The following is a 16,218-nucleotide window of genomic DNA, read 5'->3' as shown; positions in this document are numbered from 1 at the left end:
ACCAACCCTTGATAAGTCCACGGATTAGCATAATTAGTTGTGTTGACTAATTAATTACAAAATGTGTATATGAGAGATAAGCGTCCTTGTAATGGGGTGTAAAATAAATAAAGAGTCAAGAGGCTATAGGTTAGGCTATATAGTCATTTAATTTATTTACTACGATCAGTCAGAGCATGAAGAAAAGGAGAGGGACTGATAGTGACAGAGAAAACTGAGAAAAACTCAATAATAAGCTTATTAATAGTGATTGGGCTGCCTGTGATGACACTGAACCTCTGTGGAATCACTCAAGTGAAATTAAAGGTATACTGTCACCCGTTCAAATTTTGTCACAGTTACCATGGAAATAGAAAATCTAACCAATCACAGATTTTAAGCGGATGGCCGCTTTTTAAAAACAGCGCCCTCACAGGGGCATTTTGAATACCAAGGAACACCCCTTCGACCATATATGGGCATATTTAGATTACAGGTGACTGTATGCCTATAAATGCATCAAATCACCGTGAAAACCTGATAACACTCGTAATTCGACGACGGTCACGTTTTTTACCCCGCCACAGAGTTACGTATTCCACATGTCGCCTACGTCAATAGAACATCGTGATTTTGACGTAACGGTAAGAGCTCTCAAGCAAGGGGTTTTCGCTCTAACCCGAACATGACATATTTTTTTCATCTTATGATCTTGACAGGGACACTAATAATATACTTGCCAGTTTCGTGGTAAGTTACAGAATAATTCTCGTCTGTATTGAAAACTCTAAGAGTACGAAATCGATACACACGTTGCGTTTGTTAGCCAGACTGATTTGGTCGTTAAATTACGCGTTCACTTCTTATCTTCTCCGCGGGCACTTAATCGATCCTCTTGATCGTTTAGTTTTTGTCAAGTATTTCATGTAAGAGACAATTCTATCGATCCAAATTGACGTCTTGGGAGCACCGAGTCACTCAGAAAGTGGCAAATGTTACAAGAAAAACTTCAATTTACTTTGCAATACATGTGAATGGTGCAGTTTGCCAGCCAGTTTTAAAAGAGGATGCGGAAAAATCAGGGTTGCGACATGATCATCTATACAAGGCTGAATCTGTCCATAAACCAAAGCTTTTCTTCCGATTGCATCTGCACAAACACCAACCAAGCGGAGTTAATGTATTATTAAGTGCACTTACTAATAGTGGTCCAGGAGGGTCAAACTTGATATTGTAAACAAAAAAAATGTCCCATTGACCTGTTCATGTTTTGCATTAAACGGTTATGATTAAAAGAGCAATTTGGATGTCATATGTTTCTTTCTTTCTTTCTTTAATTCATTTTTCCATTATCGTCTATCTATCTATCTGTCTATCTGTCTATCTATCTATCTATCTATCTATTTATCTATCTATCTATCTATGTCTATCTATTCATTCGTTCGTCATATAATGCCGTGTCATTTATTTATTTATTTATTTATTTATTTATTTATTTATCTATTTATTTATTTATTTATTTATTTATTTATTTCGAGAGACACTATTACCCTCTGAGTATATTTATCGAGGCTGAGAAAATCAGATCAGCAAGGTGAGAAAAACTTGACAATTGCTAAAATCTCACTTACAATTTCTCGAGCCTAGGGAGCCCCTGGAATGTATCTTCTTCAAGTTTTTCCACTGCGTTATCAAAGAGGCTCCTGTAAATGACAGTAAAATAGCAGAGGATCAGATAGTGTAAGGGGTGGTAGGCAGCTTATTATGTAGCAAAAGAAAAACATGTCTTATTTTGATAATCACCATTGATGAGAGTATTAACTGAAAACTACAAATAGAAAGTAAGCAGTATCAGCTACTTTTTATGACAATCAGTTCAACATATTTGGGTTAGACATTTTCTCATACACAGAAGTAAGGGAACGCGTTATTTTGCTCGATTAGTGTTCGCTCCACTCAGTTGTTGTACTCGACGACAGGTTGTGAACCGTCCGGCCTTTAAGCACTAGGTTCCATCGCATGCGCGTTTTTTAAATACACATGAACTATACTCCGGGGGGGGATATGCACGTCGACGAGAATTTCCTATCACGTCAAAACTCATGATTTCACATCATAAATAACAAAGTAACAAGAAGTTTAAAAAGAGGGTTTTACAACATCCAAGCCCAGAAAGCTTTTCTAGAGCCTTAATTATTTTAACTTTAATCGTTCGACATGTCCAATGACAGCAAGTTTCAACGTTTGCTGGCAATTAGCAAAGAGGCCATGAATATAAAGCATGTGAAACACTACGCCCACTTGATGCAGTCAGAAATTATGTTTGTACAAAGGAAAAATCAGCTCTACCAAGGGTTGTAAATGAGAGTTTAAGATTGGCGCAGTGTTCAAGATTGAGATAACATAACACTGGTCCATGTACAAGTGGCTTGTTCAGACTACTAACTTGTCGTATCTACACAATTACCAAAGAAAATACCGGTGTCACTGTGACTCACAGACTGTTGTCTGAACACCAAAAAACCAATGTTTTTGTGTATATATTATCCTTACCACAGTGTTTATTTAGGTTTATGAAAATGAGTGGGCTGATTTCAATTCCCTAAAACACACCTTCTGCATGGAATACGCAAGTTTGTATGACGCTAATAGCAATGATTCCATGAAAAAAGTTGCTTCAATAAACTAATTATTGAGTGGAGGCTTTAACATATCGAAGTGGTATCTTGTATGTTAATCTTGAAGACAGATTGCCATTTGAAAACAGCAATTTACCGCCCTCGGTGGGGACGATTTTAACTTTACACAAGCAGAATTTATGACTTCATCAAGTAGGCTTAATCAACAGTTAAGTGACTACAGGATATGTTAATCTGCCAATGAAGAGATTAAGGTGCAGACGAATCCAATTCGACGCATAAAAGTGTTACATAAAGCATTGGTTCTAGAAATAAGAACGAACCACACCATGTGACTCAGAAACTTATACTCACAACGTTAGCAAGTTGGGATATTCTTTGAATATTCCAGGCTCCAATCGCTTGATTTTATTCCCTGACACATATCTGAAAGGAGACGAGACGTATGTAAGTTACTTCCTTCCAACACATCTAATCTAGGTTTCCTAACTAATTTAACTCACGTATGTGAAGTGTAGTAATTATCATTGTTCGATTGTACAAAACAACTAAAGAAGTTCTGAACAATGGAGAATATAATTAACCAAGAGTTCTTCATAACAATATGCTGGCTTTCACTGTATTTGAATTATTCAAGTTGGATCAATAGGGTGATCTTACGTTAAATTTCTATGAGACGCAGTTCTAAATACGTGGTTCTCCCATTTGTGCTGTTCACATGGACTACTAAAATGATGTCAATCTTTTGGTTTTTTATTCTTAGGGGGTTTTAATTAGCCAGTCACTTTGTTTACTATAAATCTATCTGATAACCAAACGCCTTTTAGTCTTGCCACAAGACGATTGAATTAAGGTAGTATGCGCTTCGAAAGTGTAAGACTAAAACTTCTGCTCAAACTTTCTTCAACCAATATTTCAAACATTGACAATCTCTTTCAAAATCAAAAATTAAAATCGAGGGTCATTGTACTAATTTTGTTACGAGAGAATAAAATTACCAAAGATTTACTTATATTTAGAATTCAAAATGGCCGCCATCCCTATGTTAACTCTACGAAGAAAAATAAAATTTTCGATTTTCTATCAACAAGGACGGTATAAAGTTTCCCTACACTTTAAATGACCTCCCCCCCCCCACATGTGGTGTATCAGAAGAGAATTGTAAAAGTTTGAGAGTCCGAATGTCTGTTCCCGAGGTGGGTTCTACCTTTGGGTTCATTTTAAAGCTCTTGGTGAAAGAAAACTTTTCACCGGCTTAGTTTTTCGAAATTCGAAAATTTTTATTTTTCTCCATAGAGTTAACACAGGGATGGCGGCCATTTCGAATTTCAAATATCGGTAAATCTTGGGTAATTTCTTTCTCTAGTACGAAAATTTGCCCGGTGACCCCCTATTTTTATTCTTGATTTTGAAAGAGAATGATTGAAAGATTCCTTGAGGAAAGTTAGAGCAAAAGTTTAAGTCTTTCTCTTTCGAGGTGCATACTACCTTAAGAAAGTGTGGGTAACAAACGGGTAAAAGCGCTCACTATCTGCACTAAAGTACTAATCACTGCAGACATTGAAAATTCCATGTATGACGGTAAATTTCAGGAGTGTAGTGGCTGAGGGCATAAACTCACAGGTGTGTCACTGATCCCGATATGTTCGTTGGTATCCCTGTTAGGTTGGCGTTAGCACATGACACGCTGGTGAACGTACATTCACAGGCTTCCGGATAATCATCGAGTTCTGACAGACAGGGAAAACAAAAGAAGGTTAATTTCTTTACCGCGGCCGCTATTGTCTTTACAAATGGATGAAGTCGCAATATATTGTCGGTGTGTGAAAGTGTGAATACTGAAAGTGTGAATACTGAACATTTTGCTATGGTTACATTTTTGCTGCCGAAATCGTTTGCTCGCCATTTTGAATCAGAAATACAAGATATTATTTTCTCTCTGTATTTTTCTATGCTTCGCTAAGTCAGCATTTGGCAATGTATCACTAACTCAGGGTAAAGTACAAATTAACTTTATCAATGTCTCAATTGCGACAAAGCGTCCTACTCATCGGCTGAGAGCTCACGCGGTGTAAGTTAAATTTCAATGTATCAGTAATACATCTGCCTCTCAATTAGCATAGAAGGTTAATGCTGAAGCGCTTTGTATTACATATGTCGCTCATTGCACTCATGTATGCTTGAATTAAGAACACACTGCGTTATAGATACAGTCCTTCCACACTAGTGTCTATTTTTGGAAGTTTATCAAAGTTGGCTTGACGAGGAATTATTCAATTGAAAATCACAATCCCATACCCAAGAATGGATGCAATAACGAATTCTAAACGTATCTTTATATAGATGCCAGCTACCATTTGAATAGAACAGCACGCCAACGTAAAACGGAGACGCACTTACTGATTGCGTTTCCATTTAAAAATAATCACAGGTCATACGTTACTTCGAGGAGTTAATTTCAGAATAAATTCTCTCTTATTGCCCCTCTGCGGTGATCTCATGGCTAAGGAAATATAATTCAACCTCACATTCGATTCGCATCATTCGTTTATCTCTTTGTTATCATTTGCGATTTGCATTGTCATGACAACCGCATTATGGTGTACATATTAATTTTCTGACAGCTTAGGTTTGAACATCTTGTAATTGTTAAATTTGGTAGTTGTTTATGGGTAACTTGTCCTGTAAATTGGCTCTTCGCCTGTCGGATGATGGACTTAATCGAGAACATTTCCCTTGCTGAAGGAGAGCTTTGTAACATGGTGGAGAATCCATCGGTAGACATGACTTTTGGTAACAGATACTTTAAATTATTTATTATTATCTATTGAAACCACAATGTATGAATTTGTATATATGGTTATATATATATAATGTATGTATGTGTGATTGTTTGCATGTATGTATATGTCTGTATTTATGTATATATGTACGTATGTATGTATGTATGTATGTATGCATGCATGTATGTATGTATGTATGTATGTATGCATGCATGCATGCATGCATGCATGCATGTATGTATGTATGTATGTATGTATGTATGTATGTATGTATGTATGTATGTATGTATGTATGTGTTTGTGTATGTATGTATGTATGTATGTATGTATGTATGTTTGTGCGTGCGTGCGTGCGTGCGTGTGTGTTTGTTTGTCTTACATAATATATATGTATTCACATGAGAGTGAGACAGAAACAGCGACAGAGACAGGTAGACACAGTTTAAATTTATCTAGGCAAACATCGTATTAAGGATTAACGTAATAACCTCAATTTACAACAGTTACATCGTTACGCTCATGTAGATTTCAATTATTATGCAACAGCTTGTGTGCAGAAACTTTTTAAACGAATAAACTTGCCAGCAATATACACTGCCTCCTCTAAGCGCAGTAACGATGTGATAGCAATACCATCGACCACGATGCCACAGGAAATTAAATTCAGGCCGAAGGAAAGCTTTGCATTGACGTAGATTTCTATTAGTGTGCAACAGCTTGTGTACAGGCATGTTTGATTTCATTTTAGACGTCTGAAACATTTCACAGCCACAACAATATCGTTATAAGGGGTTTGAATTGCTATTCAAAATTTCAGTCCACCATTTTTAGCTGTTTTGTTTGTATGCTTATGTTAATAAAACAGCTTGGCTGGAAACTTTGATATTCTGATACTGAAGGGCTGCGTAATTTTCCAGACATCGCAATAATCTTTGAATGTGTAAGGGACGCATCCCGGCAATATTTAAGTTCACTGTCGATCGAACATTTTATTTTTCCCCATAGAGTCAATACAGGGAAGGCGGCGATTTTGAATTTCAAATATGGTAAATGTTGGGTAATTTGTTTGTCTAGTACTAAAATTTACAGACTGCCCCCTGATTTTTATTCGTGATTTTTAAAGAGAATCGTACGAAGATTTCTTGAGAAAAGTTTGAGCGATAGTCACTTTCTAAGTTAAATACATATCTACTTGTTAATGAACAAACAATCAGCACGTTTCAGTGGAATATTCTGAGGCATGCTGATAAAATGCTCTGACACGTTTTCTTAGATGGAATAAATACGGTGTAAATATGGAAAAAAATCACTTTTAAAGGCGCTGGGGTAGTGTGTTTACGTCACTTTCACTAAAGAGGATGACACTGACAAAAAGCGGGTTCGCTGTCAAGGAGAACAAAACACTGGCATTAAAGCCAATTTCAATAATAATAGCGCAATTAAGTTCAAAGTTACGATCGATTTATCTTGCAGCATTTCCCTTTCTTGTGAAGATAATAATTAACTTTGACAAAAACCTTGATGAGAGTTTACAATAAGACATTCATTTCGCCAAACACTACACAATCATTCCTTTGTTTTAAGCTTTAATCCGGGCGCAGCTGAAGTTAATCGTAATACAATCACGTATTAATACCATTAAGTTTCAACCAGCCAGGCGCAATGTATACATTTGCTCTGTCATTGTAAACATATATATCTTCTGCGTTACCTATAATGAGTTTATAGATGATAGTGTAGATTTAAGAGTAGATGTTTTACCTTTCGTGTTATTACTTTTCTTACATACTTAGCAATACAAGAACAAATTGCCTCACTCATTCTTCGCGGACTTTCTAAATGGATTACAAAGGCTATTATATATCCAGTTAATTAAGGTCTTTGAAAAACAACATATGGTTGATGAAGGTTGGTGATTGTAACACCTAACCTTTACGGGCTGGATAATTAATTGACAGACTGAGATGCTAATTGCGTTTTACGAGCATGTTTTCATGAGCATCTTCATTAACTAATTGTGTTTTACGAGAGAGTATTCAGCTGTAACTGAATAGCGATATCATCACTAATTGTAACATGTAAACTGTAGCACGAATGATCACGCTAAAGAGAGAATGAGGTCTGGATGAAAATGTTGCAATGTTGTTGGTTGAAGGCATGTGCATGAATGAACATTAATACCAAGAAGTGATTATATGATATGATATGATATGATATGATATGATATGATATGATATGATATGATATGATATTATATTATATTATATTATATTATATTATATTATATTATATTATATTATATTATATTATATTATATTATATTATATTATAATATTATCAGAATGTCACACGGCAGGTGCAGGTGCTATTTTCTATTCTGTTGAGGCCATTTCTTCGAGTGCCTAAATACCTGTAACCTCCTGTACACCATCCATAATGCAAAAGTCCACAATCTAGAGTGCGACACTTACCTTGTTACATGGTCATTTCTAGCATTGCTGCCTTTTTAAAGAACTGTCTACATCCTACGATTCAAAAAGACTGAAAAAGTGATACATACCACAGCGCCTTATAAAGTTCCTTGGTTGTAGTGTGTCGTTATTCGATTTATCAAAGGTTGTTATTCTTGATATCAAGTTTGCCCAGCCAAAATTGTCTCCTGTGAAAATAATAAAATGTATTAAGTGACATAAGCGTATATTTATTTGTTTATGTAATTGTTTATTTAAACATTATTCATTATTATCTGTCCAGGCGTTTACTTGCGCTGGAGCGCGCTCGTACAACTTGTATGTGCAATCAGAACAGAGGTTTTTCGTACCTTAACCTGATTACAATCATAGGAAACTGAAATAATATCATTCCGTCAAACTTCAGATGACGAAACGTGGCGTTCGGGGCATCGTTTTGTGTATTTTCGGTTGTAATATTTGTTATAGCAAGTTATTGACAATGACATAGTCTCCTTTGTAATTTGAAATTTGTCAATGGAAGTGACATAAAATTTAAGTCGGTATGATGCGCATGACACAAAAATGCGGGTACCAAAGTCCTGTCTGTGACTGATGCCTATATTGGATTGGATTGTAAACAAGTAGACATTAGTACTAGTATAAGTAACATAGGCTTATGTCCTACCAAGTTGGACAGAATTAGGTATATCATGTCCTGGCTACTGAAATGTCAAAACTCAACTAACCTGCAAGAAACCTGTCCAGGCATATCTGAGTACTGGCTCTCGACATAAAAAAGTCAGAACGCTAGATGCAAACCAAAAGTGTCCCCATGTTCAGAACAGAAGAAACTTCCTATAATTAGCTATTGATACTGCTTAATGCCATTCATGACTGATAAATCTTTGTATAATCAACAACTGCAGTAAGTGTCATCAGATTTAATGAAATCATTCAGGATATAGATCTCTAATTACAAGCATTGTTTCCCTGGTTAGCCAACCTGGTCTGCCTCACTAACCACAAAAGGTCATTAAATAAGTCAACTGAGAACTTATTAACATGATGTCGCTATAGACTTTTACCCTACTGAAAGATCAATACCTGTACCATGTTTCATAAAATTTGATGCAGTATTTCTGTACATATCACACTAATTAGTAAGATTATTAAATATGCAAATTAGAAATTTATTAACATGATACTTATAAACTTCGTCATACAAAGTAAAGTTTAAGCATCATGAGCTCAATATCTGTACCAGGTTTCAACAAATCTGATGAAGTATTTCTTGACGTACCGGCCTAATTAGGAAAATTCATCAAATATGCAAATATGCAATTAATTGACATCATATGACTAAATGTCTTTGCATGCTACTACAACACTTTGAGATCAACATCTGTACCAAGTTTCATCACATTTGTTGCAGTATTTCTTGACATAACACACTAATTAGGAAAGTTAATTGAATATGTAAATTAGCAATTAATTGACAAGATACTGCTGAATGTCTTTGTTTGCTGTAACAGCACTTTGAGATTAACATCTGTACCGAGTTTCATTAAATTTACTGCAGTATGTCTAGACATATTTCCTCTAATTACAGAAATTCATCAAATATGCAAATTAGCAATTAAATGACATGATCCTGCTAAATGTTTTTGCACACATCTACAGCTTTAGTATATGAATATTTGTACCAAATTTCATCAAATTTGAGTCAGTATTTCTTGACATATTATTTGATTATGAAAATTCATTAAATATGCAACTTCACAATCAAATGACATGATCCTGCTTAATGTCTTTGCACATTCTCACAGCTTTGGTATACCAACATCTGGTCCACGATTAATCCAATTTGAGTCGGTATTTCCTGACAGAGCACCCTAATTTCAAAAATGTTTATAAAATATGCAAATTAGCAATTAATTGACAGAATACTGACAAATGTTTCTGTGTGCTATTTGAGCTCTGTGTGACCAACATGTGTAACAAGTTTCATCAAATTTGGTACAGTCTCTTAAGAAAGAGAGCTTGTTTTCAAAAATCACTAATTATGCAAATATGCGCTTATTATGCATGCCATACCCAAAACAATGGACGTGCCTATGTATGCCATTGTGTATTATCCTTGTACAAAGTTTGAAAGGAATTGGCTTAAGTATGTCTGAGATATCTGCGTGGACGGGCAGCGGGCGGACGGACGCACGGATGGACGGAGCCCAAACCATAAATCCTTTGGACTTCGTCTTGGGGACTTATAAAAGAAGCACATATGGTGAGACTGCCAGCGCGGCGTACTCGGAGTATTTGCACTCGGGCTTGTGGTGAATTCTGCTGTCCCCGGATTCGCTAGACGCCCATGAGGGGACGGCCGCAGAATACACCGTAAGTCCTCGTGCAAATACCCTGAGCACTGTGTCGTCATGGGTTCCTATGACAGAGATAGATAGATAGATAGATAGATAGATAGATAGATAGATAGATAGATAGATAGATAGATAGATAGATAGATAGATACACACTGGTGTATTCATATATATCATGTTTACATCACAGTATGCGAAGACATAACATTATGTCTGCATACAGACAGGCAGACAAAGACAAATAGACGCTCAAACATTTATTTATTTATAAATTCAAGATTTTGAGAATCGCATAAAATTGACACATATCCGTTGCAAGCGCAATAAAAGGGTAACATTTTTCCATCCTCTACAACAATTAACAATATTAGCTTTCCATTCCATTCTTCGTTAATTGTTGTATCAAAAGAAACTTAATTTTTATAAATCAGTCAGCAAAGACCTTCACCTCACAAACGAATGAGAGAACAAGATTATTCATTGACACTTTTTCCCAGTTAGGTTTCCTACTTACTGCACTTTGTTGGTATTTCATCAAATCCGTCGAAACAATCCGCTTTGCCATCGCAGAAGTATTTTTGGTGCACGCACTCCGTTACATTTCCGCATTGAAAGTAACCGTCTGGGCAAGAAAATGATTGCGGAAGTTCGTTTGAGGTCACCCCTGTGAAGGAAATAGACAGAAAAACAGTGAGAAAACATTATCGGCAAGGCTTGCGAAGCGCGGACTTCAAACCAAATGTAACGACAAGAGAGTCTTGCTTCAATTATTCAATTCTGACTTTTCGGTCAATCAGGTCACAAGGATCAGTCACCCGAAATTTCAAAACTTGTGAGAATATACGATTGGATGTGTGTATTGATGTGTGCATATAAGCACTTGTGTATGCCTAGACGTATTATGTATAACGCTGGACTATATTATATATGACATCGGGACAGAGAGAGAGAGAGAGAGAGAGAGAGAGAGAGAGAGAGAGAGAGAGAGAGAGAGAGAGAGATTTTATACCTATTAAATCATGATATATTATGTATGTATATATAGTACATAAATGTACGAATGTGTCATATTTCTATAATTGTGCCTTGCTGGTTGATTCACCGTCTAAAAGGTTTACGTTTCGCCATACATTAGCGTTTTCTGTCGCGATACGTCCGGCGCATTTCTACTCGATCGGGACTACAGCAAGAATGGCGCCACGAAATACCAGCACGGTATGAACAACATGGCAGAGCTCGTTCACACAGTTAAAAAGTCCACCCGATAAGTACTTCTTCTCGTGAAGAAAATCTGCGTGCTTCCTCCTTGTTACTATACTGTAACGACTTATCATATTGAGCTGTTAAATAATGTTTTTAATTTATTCACGAAGTGAGTCTGAAAGAATACGATGGCAGCGTACCTCACAGGGACAAGTGTAAAGTGATGCGCTTGATTTAAAGTCGCGCTATTGTGTCATTTGCGACTTCCGTATCCACTAAGTATGTATCATATTAATAGTCGGATATTTCCACTATTTGGCATGATCATCACTATTTAACTGTTAATCTCGCTGGTACCGAGCTAGCTGCACGTAACGGCCGTCAGGCAGAATCGGTCACAACGCCTGATGCAATAAAGACATTTAGTCAACTATAACAACGAAGATGGATCCACGAGTTCTTCCTCATTGCTGACACCCTATCCTGACAGTTCTAGCTCAGATTTTTGACATGTGTATGTAGAAAGATTTGACGTATGTATATCTATGTATGTTTGTGTATGTATGTATGTATGTATGTATGTATGTATGTATGTATGTATGTATGTATGTATGTATTTGTGTATCTATGTATTGTGGGTTTCTGTGTTTATGTATGTGTGTATGTGTAAAATATAAGATATGCCGATGCGTGGCATCAAACACTAAATAATCACGTAATCTGAGAATCTTTTCCTATTGGAAGTATTCCAAAGTAAAAGGATATGATTTTTTACGTTAGTATGTGTAAGCACACACGCATATGTACTCAAAAAAACAAGGTATTTGTAACTATAAACTATCAAAATTCAGCGTGTTCGTTTTAATTATAGACCCTAAAAAAGACTAAAATGTCAAATTGTTGGGGCCTGTTGAGACAGTTCTTTGCGCAGCTCAGAAGGCTAGAAGGTACTACGGCTAAAATGTGCACTATGGCAGAGTCCTTTCAAAGAATTTACACATGGATGAGGTGGTCTTATGGTGGCAGTAAGACTGTCGACAGTCACTTGTGCGTTTTTCTGTCTCTTATTGGTGTAGTATCTCGCACATACGACGGTGGGAGAATCGCAAGCAAAGCGCCGAGTCGAAGGCGCGAGCGTCAACGTAAGCTTTCGGAATGCCTAGCTCGTGCCTTCGGCGCTACGCTTGCGATCCCCCTCCCCATCGTATGTGCGAGAGACTTCACCAATAAGAGACGGAAAAAGACCCAGGGACTGTCGAAAGTCTAGGTAGCAGTTGACGACGACAATTGCAATGTGTGATCTTGTGTGTAAAGTATAGAATGAACAAAGCACCTCTTCATCCCTCCCATTCTAAGTTATGAGCTTACTACCAAAGTATAGTAAATTGAGAATATTTTTTCCTCGTTTTTTATCGAGAATAACCATTACCCAGTGGGAATAACTATTACTTGCGTCACCTGCGTATTTGAACGTTTAATTCATTGTTTGATAAATGTGACATTATGTATCACGTGGTTAAAGACTTGGTAAAAAATATTGGGCATTCGTCACAGTCACGCAATTTCTGTGTTGGGATGGATGATGTACTCAGTATAGTACTATAAACGGATAAACAAAAGATATGAGGGAAAAAAGAAACATTTGTGATTTACACCAAACAGAAAAGTTGCTGAAGCAAACATAAACTGTGAACTTATTTTCAGCCACCTGCGCCGAAGCGAATAATATTATAAGAAATTTAATACAGAAGGCAGATTGGCATTTGCTAGAATGCCACAAGGAAATTATCTAAAATGTACGTCACGCTTTGTTCGCCGGATCCGCGAGGCAATGGATTTCGAAGACGCAACCTTTCTTTCGGGGGGGGGGGCGCATCAGAACTATTAATTGGAGTTTACTCGATCAAAAAGGTAAGTGATATATGAAAAGACATATTTCATCAGAAATGCACCGAGTTGACAGGTAAAATGTTATAAAAAATGAATGTGATCTTCCTTCTGCAAAAGATTCGCATTCGCAAAAGTAAAATGTTAAAGGTACATCGAGATGACGTCTAAAGTAAAACTGATCGTAGTTAGTCAAAACCTAATACTGCCTTCTGGAACGATTTCATAATTTGTAGTTTGACACTAATAGGATGTCCGGTACAGCTCCACCTGCTGTACCTTTGCAAGTATTATTCCAGGTTATTTATTTTGTTCCTTGAAAAACGTGTCCCTGTTCTACTCAAATAATATCACTTTATAAAGTTCCGTGTGCGACTTATGAATACAGCCCATGTGTGTGTGTTTTGTCCAATGCCGCCGTCGACAATTGGATTTCAAGTCTAGACAATGATTTATTTGTCAACACATTTTTATCGCAAGGCTAATACTTTGTAAATAAATATATACTTCAGAGAGGTGAATAAAAGCGTACTTGTTTTGTAAGACAAATTTATCAACAGTTGCAGCTAATGTCTCTCTTGCTCGGTCAAATGTCACACCGTTAGTTCGCGTGTCGCACAGTAGACTTTGTGGAGTAACAGCTCCTCCCGTGTCGGTAAGACCGGGTTCAAGTCTGTGATTTGTGAACGTTTGGATTAAAGGTATACAGTCAATTGTAATCTAAATATCCCCATATATGGTCAAAGGGCGTTCCTTGGTATTCAAAAAGCCCATACGAGGGCGCTGTTTTTAAAAAGCGGCCACCCGCTTAAAATCTGTGAATGGTTAGATTTTCTCTTTCCATGGTAACTGTAGCAAAATTGGAAGAGGTGACAGTATACCTTTAAGTGAACGCGATGATTTGTGTGCTGTTTTCATATGAAACGTGTGAGTGGGGTGACCGCGATGAGTGGAGTGAACGCGATACAGATTTTGCAGAAACTAACTCACTATACTGCACAGACTCAAAGGTAATGCGTTTGATCGCTAGAATACCTGACCTGAGCGGCCAAATTTCAAATAGGTTGATATAAAACAGAAGAGACAAAAGACAAACTGTTGTAAATGATTTTGGTGATACGAGTCGATCGAAAGAATATTCCAGGAAACGAACGTCTGACGCTGACATGCAAAATGTACCAAATTCTTTGTTCTAGAAAACAGTAGAGAAATTCAAGCATGCAGTTGTGTTTCATCGGTTGAAATACATCTTCGTTGATACTGCATACATCCGAATCCAGAGATTCGACAATATTAGGAAACGTAACCCGATTACGGGGATGCTCTGATTATCACGTGGCATGTACACATTATTCCCAAAATCTGCAATCTGCAGGTTTCAACAATGCTCACTGTCGGAGGTGCAATGTTGACTAGTTTTAACGAGTAAAGGTTGTCCGAGTAAGTCTAAAATTCTCCTAAATACCACTAACAGATATTTTGGTCTCAGTCTTTGAAAAATCGCAATTCCCACACGCTATTCGTGTCCATTTGCAATCGCTATGAGACTAATGGGTGTCATACAAACCAATAAATTGCAAGACACCAAAATCAACGGGTGATGATAGATTTGGTGACCTCAAGACTAATTTGACGTTGTACTATTGAATCTCCTCGAACGGTTAATGAAGTTACATTTGCTAACGATCAGTCATTCATATTTTTATGACATTTGGGAGACATCAGACATGACCAGAACACACCAGAATAGGTATCTCCGACATTGTTAACGTGAATGGTTAGGGTGATAGTTACTAGACATACGTTCTTAGCAATTTAGCTGTTCGGTCGCAGTTTTATCTCAACTGTTGGCAATATTCTACATTCCAAATAACATTATTCGGAATCTGATAAAGCTGCAATTATTCTGTTGCAATCGTGAGATCAGTACAAGTGATCGATATCATAAGATTTATTGGCCTCGTCTGATTGGAAATTGCTTTTTGACCGCAAGAGTGTAAACGCGCCGTTTGAAAATGTTGCTGCACTCGACCAATTTAACGAAATGATGTAACATCAATATCTGCTGGGATCTATCGAAAGCAACGGGCAATTTTCTGTTAGGTATTATTGGCTTTGTTTTGAGCGTAGATGTTTGATAACATCGATGCTCGCGGCGATAACGATCATACAGGGCAAGGCCCAGAGGGAATTGTATTTTCATAATTAAACAAAAATCCTGAATAATTTTGAAGAGGTATAGCTTGCATGCAGACCAGCCCCAGTTTTGTTCAATAAAGAACTCGCGTTTCTGGCACATTTATATTTCAGGTACAAAAGCCAGAGTTTGCAAGTCTTGATCGTCTAATACGATAAGGGCCAGGGCTATGCAATTTTTCTTTAAAAATTTTCAAAACAGTTTTAGCCAAGCTATACGGGGTAAATGTGTGAAGGGAACTTATCATGTATTGTCAAAGAGGGAATTTTTCAAGACCGTGTAGGATTAGGTGATTAAGGATATTTTTCGATTGGATCATGAAAACGTTTTGCGTTGTGGTTCTCAGATGATTTAAGCAACAATGTACCCACTCCTGGCCTATAAAGGACGGAAGCAAACTTTGCACAACAAAATGTACGAGGCTCCGCCTCGTACATTATGGAGTGCAAAGTTTGCTTTTGTCCATAGTTTTGGGGATGCCAGTGAATTTGTAGATGTAGAAAACATATTGGGTAACAATGATGGATAATCGGATATATTATCAATAATAATCTGAGGGTATGACGTCACAGAATTCACTTGTATTGACAAAGCTATTATATAATAATCAATACACACTGTTAAACAAGTAGCTACAACCGGCGAATTGAAGTAAAATTTAAACTTTTTCCGCAATTCTTGAGATGTCATGAGAGTATCTAG

The 16,218-nt window shown here is 36.9% G+C and overlaps 1 protein-coding gene across 1 annotated transcript in view; it reads right to left on the bottom strand.

Annotated features, from left to right (window-relative positions):
* Window positions 1-16,218, bottom strand: part of LOC139131805 (relaxin receptor 2-like) — a 59,755-nt gene that overhangs the window by 23,212 nt on the left and 20,325 nt on the right. Inside the window, exons 2-6 of the mRNA XM_070698075.1 lie at window positions 10,744-10,893; window positions 7,962-8,060; window positions 4,240-4,348; window positions 2,973-3,044; window positions 1,611-1,682 (exon numbers count right to left, since the gene is read on the bottom strand). Coding sequence (XP_070554176.1) covers window positions 1,611-1,682; window positions 2,973-3,044; window positions 4,240-4,348; window positions 7,962-8,060; window positions 10,744-10,893 — 502 coding nt within the window. The remainder of the gene's footprint in view (window positions 1-1,610; window positions 1,683-2,972; window positions 3,045-4,239; window positions 4,349-7,961; window positions 8,061-10,743; window positions 10,894-16,218) is intronic.

This window comes from Ptychodera flava, chromosome 4, assembly GCF_041260155.1.
Source record: "Ptychodera flava strain L36383 chromosome 4, AS_Pfla_20210202, whole genome shotgun sequence".
NCBI classification, from domain to species: domain Eukaryota; kingdom Metazoa; phylum Hemichordata; class Enteropneusta; family Ptychoderidae; genus Ptychodera; species Ptychodera flava.
This window is presented reverse-complemented; position numbering and strand designations above follow the sequence as displayed.